The sequence below is a fragment of the Rhipicephalus sanguineus genome, chromosome 8, assembly GCF_013339695.2.
Source record: "Rhipicephalus sanguineus isolate Rsan-2018 chromosome 8, BIME_Rsan_1.4, whole genome shotgun sequence".
Classification (NCBI taxonomy): Eukaryota; Metazoa; Arthropoda; class Arachnida; order Ixodida; family Ixodidae; genus Rhipicephalus; species Rhipicephalus sanguineus.
Genome location: NC_051183.1, coordinates 14633282 through 14643549, shown reverse-complemented (window position 1 = coordinate 14643549; position 10268 = coordinate 14633282). Strand labels below are relative to the sequence as shown.

The following is a 10268-nucleotide window of genomic DNA, read 5'->3' as shown; positions in this document are numbered from 1 at the left end:
AATGGCTTAAGTTGCTCAGGACACTGTGGGCGACCGCTGTCACAAGTCGAATGCAAGCTAAAAGCAAGCACGCGTCAGTACTGCAGCTCATGAGTCAGGTGGAGTATCTGTTTACGCGAAGGAGATGAAAGACTGGAAGTCTTAAACCGACCACTCAAGAAAGAAGTCTGCATCGGCTTATTGAACAGGCTCAATAAGTCAACAGGTTAGAAAAGGCACGCTTTCTCTGCCAAGCCTCGGGGAATCACCTTTGACACGTAGTCGGGGGCATCTGTCTGTGACGCAACTCTTTCTTGCAACCATACTAAATCTCGTGACTTTTTGACGCGAATGTACCCTCCGCCAGCAGCCGCCTCTCTCTCGGCTGCCCTCAAGCAACGTACGCGTACTTAGAGAGATAGTACATAGGTGTTCGCATGTGGAAATGGGGGTTTCATATTAACCGAGCACAAAAACAACACAAAACACGTGTTTCGAACGTCGATTTCCTCTCCTTTTTTTTTTCTTCTTCGTTTTCGCAACAACTCATCGCGAAGTGCATATAAGCTCCCCAAGCTCCCCATCCGACCACTGTCCGCTTCAGATTAGAGACAAAACGTGCTACGTGCTCGATAATCGCGTCTGCTGAGAGTCGCAGTTTCAACAGGCTTATAACTGCATCGATACACTGAGAGGTGTCCCGATGCTAGCAGTCTCGGCGATCGAAGAGTCGAGCCTTCTCCTCCTCCGTCACGGAATCTTTTCGAGCCTGCCGAGCTCCTGGTTTCGCGGCGAAATCGCCCCAGTATCGCGCTCCACTTGTGCCTTTTTACCTTCCGGCGCGCTTTTATTCGTTTAGCACCGACAACTCGCAAAAAAACGTCGGGTGATTTTTGTCGCTGCAACAAGGCGCTGCTCCAAGAGCGGTTTTGAAAGGGGACGACCTCGGCTGGCCTTGTCCCTCCGCCGCCACCGCCATCTCCGTCGGGCTCGGCGACGACAACGCCGGCGACAACGCTAAGCGGCGGCCCTCAGGCCTATCCCCGCTGCTGGGGAAACCGGCGAGGATCTTCAGTCGCTCGGAAGTCAGCCAAGCGCACTCACTGGGATTATGGGTCTTCGAGCGGCCCAGGCCGCTTTCGCCGCCTGCTGCGTGGCGCTGGTGGCGTCCGCACCAACAGGTGAGGGGCAAAGATTTCCTCTTTGTCAGTGTCTGGTATCAGTCAGCGAGATTCCGTGCCGCTCGTGCATTGATATAAACAAACGATATGGCCAAGTTAGGAGGAGTAGGAGGCGAGGGTACTAGTTCTGTTTTGTTCATGGGCGTAACGAATTGAGACAGGCGGCAGTTGATTCGAAATTCATCGCGCTATACTAATAATAGCACTCTCCCCAAGTGGTTAGGCCACAATGAACAAAACTTAATGTTGTAGATAAATTTTTCAGCCCTTATCCCTCATAATCTAATTTCAGTATCGTTAAGCCCAGCTCACGTGTAACGAAAACAGAAAGAATAAAGAAACCGTAACACTGCATCGTAAAGGACAAGGCCATAGGACACCAAGTTAAGTACGCATATGTTGATCTTTTTTACACGTTCTTGACCTTGCGCCGCCATATTTTGAAGTAAGCAAGCATAAACACGCCCACGAAATATATTTCCTACAGATGAATCAAGATAGCCCACCGATAATCAATTCAAAGAGCAGGGGCTACCGGACTGCCTGTCAACCTGAAATATTCCGGGTCATGCAGGCATGCTGCATTTCTTGCTGGACAATGCATACATTTGGAAAATTGCCAGCCCCATCTGCATTTTGTAGTGCATGCTTCCTAGACAGCTACGTATTCATCAGTGCAGCCTTTGCCCCCCAGTTGTTACTTATGCAACTTCGCCTTCCTGCCACAAGTGAAGTCGCTCCAACAGTTGCCACTCAAATAAATGTGGAAGTCGGCTAGTCTTAATATCAAACGTTACCCTTATTCGTTTTAAAAAGCGCCGAAGGTGATAATGTGATCGCGGTGCGAGAATTGGCGAGAGGCTCCATGGCGCGTGCGATGTCTTTGAGTTAATACTTGTATTGCACTTATATTGGTCAACCGAGAAACCAGAGAAGAGTTAGAACGAGTTATACAAAGAAGCAAGGGTACGTTATACACATGCAAGACGGTCATACATCATTTGTCAAAAGAGCGTTTGCATTAACTTTTCTGTGTTTGAGAGCTCATTTACACACAAAGCGCGTTTTCAATTATTATTCACGAAAACCCACTTGATGTTACGTGGCTTGCAGTAATGGTTGTGTAATTTTTTTGGCAGACTTCAGAGGAACAAAAACCAGACCAAAATGTTCAGCAATCTCGACAAAGTTCTACGCCACAAAATTACTACACTTCGTTCCTCTTGTAACGTGGATGCACTGAAAATGCAAGCATGACAGCTTCAACTAGGTCCTTTTTATGACTTTCAACTGGCGTTTTGCTTCAGTAAGAAAAGAGCAGAAAACTAGAGAGAAGCCGATGAACAACCCGGCAAACCAATAGCGTAGTGTTCAGTACAGATGTCGTTTTACTTACAGATAAAATGAGAGAATCAGCAGATCATCCTTCTTTAGTAAAGTATATTGCCACATGACATCATGCAAGTTCCAGACACACCCACTAAACTATAGGCGCAGTAACGCAGCACTTCAATAACAACGACCAAAAAAGATTTCATTACTTTAACACAAAACACGACCCAGTTAAATACTTGAATGCAAAAGTAACCGCAGCAGATTACAATGAATATGAGAACGTTCCGGTCTCGTGAAGGAAAAGTCTGATGATAGAGGAACCTTTCATGAATAATTTCTTTCCGTTTTCTGTGCGTTTCTCAGTTGTCTGTCCCATTAGGGGTGCTGTGACCTTAAAAACACCACGCGCCATACAGGACGCAAGCTAAGATGTACGGCAACTTTCAGTACCTCTACCGGCGCCCCGACGTTTTTTTGTTTTGTTTTCTTTTCTTTTTCTGATCTCTTCAGTGTTAGAATTTTCAGCCTGAACAAGTGGCGCCACTTCCTACCGCTCTAACTCGAAGCGGAGATATCACCAAATTCACCCGTCTACCGTTGTTGATATGCTTACAAATTGCGCCACACCAGGGCTACGACTCACTGATAGGAAAAGATAAGTTAGGTATTGGCGGTTCGTCTCAAACTGTGTGTACGATATTAGGACTGGAGATGGTGAACAGCCCTGAAGGCTATCACACGAACGCAGACCGCCTCACTGGCAGCAAGATTTGAAATGTAATGGCAAGAGATATACACCATTCCCAATACCATGGAAATGGTATCTCAAGAGAGAATCGCAACCCACACAGAGATCACGAGAAGAATGAAATAAAGAAAAAATAATACAAAATGATTTGGCGAGAAAAGGAGAGTCAGGAAATCGAAGCACGCGTTTTCTTTTTTTATCACCAATCGATACACGAAGCATCTTGCCCAAGGTTGCTTTCAAATATTCTTCTCATTAAAGTCCCACTACTAGGGGTGTGCGAATATTCGAAAGTTTCGAATATTCGTCGAATATTACATTCGAAGTATTCGTATTCGATTCGAAAATCGTGTATTCGAAAAGTTTCGAATATTCGATAACTTCGAATATTCGAAAAATTCGAATATGCGATTCAATTATCATGCATAAGATAACTCGTCTTCCACATTTTTTCTGCGTTCGTATAGCTAAAAACGTTGCCAAGAGGAGCGATAAACATCGTAAGTACACGGAGGCACGATCTCTGCCTGCGACGAGCGCCCCAATAAGTATGATTTATTGCTGGTTCATCTCCGACGTGCGGCGCTGTTGGCGATCATGTAACCGTACATTTTCAATATTATGCGGCCGTAACGTGCCGCACTACCACTCGTTCACTATGCGGGACCACTTCTGTAGAAAGACAGTGGCCCACGTGACTGGTGGCGGACTGTAGGCACCTTCAGATACCCCAGTCTGGAAAAGCTTTGCCCCATGTACCTCCCTATATCAGCCACTTGTGTTCCAAGCGAGCGTGCCTTTTCAGTGGCAGGGAGGGGGGGGCGTCTCTGTTAAAAGGGAGCGCCTGCTGCCTGATCATGTGGAGCAACTCATATTTCTTCATGATAACATGCAGTCATTACTTTCATTGTGCCGTGATATTTCCTTGCGTTGTGATGTGCATTGTGCTAGCCTGGACATTGTGTTCTGGAGATAGCAGTGTATGTTTTGTTGCCAGTCAAGCTGTTAATGTTTCTTTTTTTTAATAGCTACATGTTAAATAAAATATTGTTACTGTGGAGACATTTTTCCTTTGATATTCGATATTCGATTCGATATTCGAAGGTGGATATTCGTATTCGATTCGTATTCGAAAAATTTGATATTCGCACACCCCTACCCACTACCCGACCAAAGCACCACGGAGTCACTATAAAGTAAAAGTGAAACTACGCGGGCTGGTAAACCGTGCTTTTAAAAGCTTATTATCTTTTTCCTGGCTCAGTGAACTGCTGCCTGGTATTGATGAAAAGTGAGGCACGAATGATGCTGGCAGCGAGACGTTGTAAATGTCTTTCATTTTTTGTGTGTTGAGGCGCGCTCTTCTGGGAAGGGTTGCTGATCGGGCGAGTTGGTTATCCATGAACGTAGCGTGTATTAGCGCGGTACATAAAAGAAAGGGACACAACACGTTATCTCTACGTCTGTGTCGTGTCCTTTTCTTTTACGTACCGCGCTAATACACGCTACGTTCTACTGGGAAATTTTTACATTTGGTCTAGAATTTACCGTCTGCGTATTTTCAAAGTTTTTGAAAATATCTTTCTTGTTAAACGTGTACTGATATATGATCTCACGCGAAGCTTGTGCAAGAATCATAATATGGTTCTCACCTCCTGAGAAGCGGCGTCAGTTCAGGGGAGCTGACTTCACCCTTGACTGAAATATATATTTCCGTCGGGGGGGGGGGGGGGGGGGGGGGGAGGAGTTGAAAGATACGAAGTTGATTTGCGCGAGCTATGTCCTATCACATTAATTGCCTTCGACTTTTTACGCACTAAAAAAAAATGTTTTTGTCTTAAATTAAACAAAGATATATCAGCTAGATGGCGTTTACAAGTTAGAACGTAATGAAAGGTTGGCCTTAAAAGAGCGCCGGGCTGCAGTGCACTACAAACTGTTTCGCACAAAGGGGTGAGAAAGTGCGACCACAGAAATGAAGTTAAGGTGTTCTGTACAACAGAATTAGATGCTGCGACGATTACCTTTCTCAATTACAGTAATATATATAATATTATTGGGGTTTTAAGTCTAAACACCACAATATGATTGTGAGACACACCGTAGTGGAGGGCTCCACAAATATCTACCTGTGTTCTTTAACGTGCAGCTAAATCTAAGCACACGGGCTTCTAGCATTCCGCCTCCATCGAAATGCGGCTGCCGCTTTCGGAATTCGATCCCGCGACCTGCGGGTCGTGATTGCATTCAAGTTACCTGCATACGCGTGATATGACAGCTTACGTGATGCGTAATAAATGTGCCACCCTTTGGAGAAGCTCTTGATCAGTTTTTATAAGAAACATTCGTATTATTACCACCTTGAGCGGCAAACATCTTCAAGAACATTTGGGATTTGATTCCCTGAACTCCTCTTTCTTAGTAGCGAAAAACAGCAACTTTAATAAGGTACCAAATTGGGCAAGCTGGAATATACTCATGGTCATCAGCGCAAACAAGACGCAAGACTAGACTGATGCAGGCGACACATTCTTCGTCTACTTTCTTCTAGTCCTGTGTCTTGTTTGCGAACGCGCTCCTGACTACACAGCTTATCTCGTAGTAAAACAAACAATCAGCTGCCATAGTTTAAAATACGTTTACTTGTCAGAAACAGTAACGAGTCTCGTTGTGCCGACGTTCTTTATCGTACAGGAAACAAACCGTTCACTTTACGTACTTTATGCAAATATTACAAAATGACAGACTGCAAAACGCCACACTTACGTCGAAAAACTCCATAGTTGTTGGTGATATTACACTAGTAACGGTAGAGAAACTGGAATTTATACTAATATGCCAAGCTGTTCGCCGCACACAAACATATGCCAAGTCAGAGGCGCAGCGTGATATCCATGAAGAGACGTGGCCGTTCACATACAGATCAAGGTAGGCGATAAATGTAACCGTTGCCGCAAGCGTAAGTGACCAGCTGGAACTTTGAAATGAATTTGCACCTGACCATGAAATATTGCGCCGTGAATCCATGCCAGAAGCGAAAGTGTTTCCACAGCGGTTTTGAAGCAGCGCGAAGTATTAATTCAATCCGCTCGTAACTCTTTCTTAACCGTGAAACCGTCACTGCTTAAAACGACATACACAAAGCGATCGCAGCGTTCAAGGCTGCCTGCTGTTTTATATAAACAGTGACGGTATTCTTCTAAACCTGCGCAATCTGCGCAGGTTTTCGCAGATTGCGTGCTTACTTGGATGACGTCCATTTCCTACACTGCAGCTGAATATGCAAATCCATTGTAAAAAAAGTGGAGATGATGAAGGAATTTCTGGCAGGAATTGTGTTTGCGATTCTTAACGCATGTTCAAGGCATTCTATGCGTTTTTTTTTTCGATAGCATGCAGCAATTAGCTAGCCTTATCAATAGAATGTCATAAAGAAGCAGCGGTTTTTTCCTGTCTTTGACAAAAGAGTGAAAATTTGAATCGCTGAAAAGTGAGAAGTTCAATAATACTTTGACTTGGGCGAGTTGGTACATTCTTTGGACGAATACAGCACGAGTTTGACGAAGACAGCAAACACAGAGAAGCACAGACGAGCGCCGAGTAAAATACCAGACAAGTGAAAATTTAAGCCTGAGTGAAGGGGCTGTCGGCAACAGCGGAGGTTCCATGTGATTGAGAGTGCCGCAGCTATGTGGAACAATTTTCGGAATGTTCAGCTTCACCCTTCGTATCTTATGGCCCTGTTTTTCATGCCGCAAACCATACCAAGGTGTAAGGCGCGAGTCAAACGTTTGGGGTGTCATTGTGTTTGTTTAGAGATTGTTTTAAAAGTTTTTTTTAGTGAAGTTGATATTTAACTTTAAGGCAACCATCCCTTACTTGCACGTTCACTACATTTGTGAAAACTTGCGCGGATATAAATGTCACCGTATGCTGAAAAATCACACCAGTTTACTTAAGGTATCTGCGTCCAATTGAGGCACAGTGAATGGAGGTTATTATATGTCATCATTTAAGGCCTTAGCAAATTGAAATTCATGCCCTTAGACGTTCTACGATGAAACTATAAACATAAGGCAGTGCACAGTGTCCTAATGTTTCGAAACTGATGCTTATAATTATAACTTAAAATATACTAGTTTTAATTTGAGGACATCGAAAATTTTTCCCTTGCTTTGCTTCTGTATCCATGAATTTGAAGTTATTTTTGCTCGCGTCTATTGTGCCTGCTTTCATAAGGTTTATTTCTTTTTCGTAATTGGCATTTATCTGTGAAGGCTTAAATTTTAAGAGACCAGTCTACGTCTCATTTCTGACACCATGGAAAAAACCATTCCTCTGTATTAAATTTGTTATAGCAATGATTTAGTGCCTTCTGTTTCGCAATATTACGAGTAAACTACCGTAATAAGCGTCTCTTGTATTTTGTCTGACATGTCTGATGTGAATGATATAAATAGTCGATATGAATGAGCTACCATCAGTAGAAAATGAACTACTTGGCTTGCGTTCTTTATTGCAGACTCAGTCTACTACATCCCAGTCTTCGACACCGAGACCATAGTGTACCCTGAACTGCAGGAAGTCGACGACAATTCAGTGCTTCTCCAAATCACGAACGAATACGAAGTGATGCTCCACCAGGACTCGGTGTTGCCTCCGAGGCTTCTGGTCAGAACGTTCAAGGACGGACAGCCCGTAGACACGATTGTGAGTGAGCCATCTTCGTTACATACGTTGCTCGCGATGCACAGCAAATATGACTGATGCCGCACGTTGACAGGCCGTTGGAGCATTTCGCCACTAGGCATGTCAATGCAACCGTTCAGAAGTGGATTTTAGAAAAGTACCTCCATATATTTGCTAGTGTCGTATGAAAACGCAACGCGTTTACAAGCAAGTACGGACAATCAGGTGACACCTTCGAGCCTACTTTCTTCCTATATGAAGCGGAGCGACTGCTACCACGCTGGGCACGTTTCAGACAAGGAAGCTTATTTTACCGCTGATACAAGACCAAATTACATTACCGCCTTAGTCTATGTCAATTTTGTCAAATCAGCAAAAATCGCGAAATTATTTTGCAACTGCTTTAATCTAAACCAAAGGGGTTTCGGCAAAAAAAATTAAAAGACGTTGATAGTTTTGTGCGAGTAGTGTCAACAACTTTACTCACTATGAGAGATGCGGTCATGGAAGGCTTTGAACTTGAACTGCTTTTACTAGCTCCCGAATACTTCTCTTATTTCGCAAAAGCACACACAATTGATTTATCGCCCCAACTGCTGCATAATATACTTCCAAAATACAATAAGTAAGCTTGATTTCATTTCGTTTCGCACTGAACTTTTGCTCATCACGGAAATAGTTGCAAAATACAACTTTGAGGTCTTCAATACCGATTACAACACGACTCAATGTTACGGAACGATAATATAGGAAATATAATATAACACAAACTATAACTGCAAGCAGTGAACTATATAAATGCCAGTGGGATTGTTTTGCGCGGCCAACCGTAACAGTAAAGACCAAGTGATAAGCGTTTCTAGGTGATCTACACGCTCTATCACACCACACCTTTTTAAGCCATTTCCACTGAAGCCGTGCGAGCACAGGCGTTTCTCTCAACACTCAGCGTTACAATTGTGGTCGTTTCGCGAAGTAGCACGCGCACGTTTGGTAGTTGCCAGGCGAGGGGCCGCGTCACGCATAAAAGCTTTACGACTTGGTGTACATTTCTTTTTGATCTTCGTTTTCGCAGATGCGGACCACGAGGATCGGCAAGAACATCTTCTCGGATGAACACGGCGGCGTCAGCGTCATGATCCGACGGAACCGCGATACCAATCGAACGACCGTGGTACGTAAGACGAGACCAAAGTGACGACAAACGAAAGTACGCAAGAACGCGTCCACGCGAAACGCAGCGCTGCAGGCGCCTCTGAACTCGACCCCACCTCGGCTATCGCGTCGACGACATAAGTAAAAGAAAAAGTGAAAGAAAAAGGCAGGAAAAACGGTGAAATCGATGCAATCACACCTGAGACCGTGTGCGTTTTATGGTCCCCCCGGGAGGGGCTGAAGTTTCCATGGCCTCGTTAAGTCGGGACCGGTACGAACAGGCAACGCCGCGCGCTATCGGAAGCACCTCCGACGGGCTCGTTTTAAACAGCAGGACAAAATTAAAGAACTTGAAGTGAACGAGCTCCACTCCTCTCCACGCAGTTATGCGTTTCAATATTCGGCATAGCGTTCTAATTAAGGTTTCCATATCGCACGCCACGAGGCGCAACGGTTTCGCAGAAGCTCGAGAGATCTAGATGTCAGTGCAGATTGCCCGCCTCCGCGGCGCTTTCGTGCGAGAGTGCGTCCCGCTGTGAAGGATTTTAAGCATTTGCTCCTGTGGAAAAGCGCCCCTGAGGCACGGTAGGACGTTTCTTCTTCCCCGCTGAGCGACGCGGTTGATGCAGTCCTGAGTTGCTTTAATGTTCCGAAGCAAACGTAGATGAACGGTTCATTATTAAAGAGAACCACCCTCACGGTAAGAGGTGCGTCCCTGATCCTTGGAGCGCGTGCCATCAGGGCAGCGATCGGCACGCGAATCTGCTCTATGGATTAAATGACGCCATTCGCATCATTACAGCGCCCCGAGCGTTATGCTTCCGCCTCCGTTAGAAAATGGTGAAATGTTCTCGTCACGCGGTAGCCTTCTCGCGTGCTACTCGGTCAGCATGAGATTTTTCTGGATGCGTGCTGCATACGTAAGCCACAATTTTGTCGCGAGACTCCTCAAGCTCTGTACCACGTGCTTTAGTGATTATGTCTAGGGAGCAAATGTTGCAGTTGGCAGTTTCTTTGCATTATGTAGTGCAGAGATACGCATATTACTTCCCTGCCTTCTTATATATGTATATAAAAGAATACTTCTAATACAAGTTCCTCTCACAAGCTTGGTTGGCCCAACCAAGCTTGGCCCAAGTTTCCTACCGTAAAAGTTGAGCTGCATAATAATTATCTTGTTA

General features: G+C 44.8%; 1 protein-coding gene across 1 annotated transcript in view; it reads left to right on the top strand.

Moving 5' to 3' along the window:
* Nucleotides 1–988: 988 nt before the first annotated feature.
* The window catches only part of LOC119402607 (venom metalloproteinase antarease-like TtrivMP_A), a 29210-nt gene continuing 19930 nt past the window's right edge, over nt 989–10268 (top strand). Inside the window, exons 1-3 of the mRNA XM_037669738.2 lie at nt 989–1160; nt 7766–7953; nt 9008–9106. Of these exons, the coding sequence (XP_037525666.1) occupies nt 1091–1160; nt 7766–7953; nt 9008–9106 (357 nt within the window). The 5' untranslated portion in view covers nt 989–1090. The remainder of the gene's footprint in view (nt 1161–7765; nt 7954–9007; nt 9107–10268) is intronic.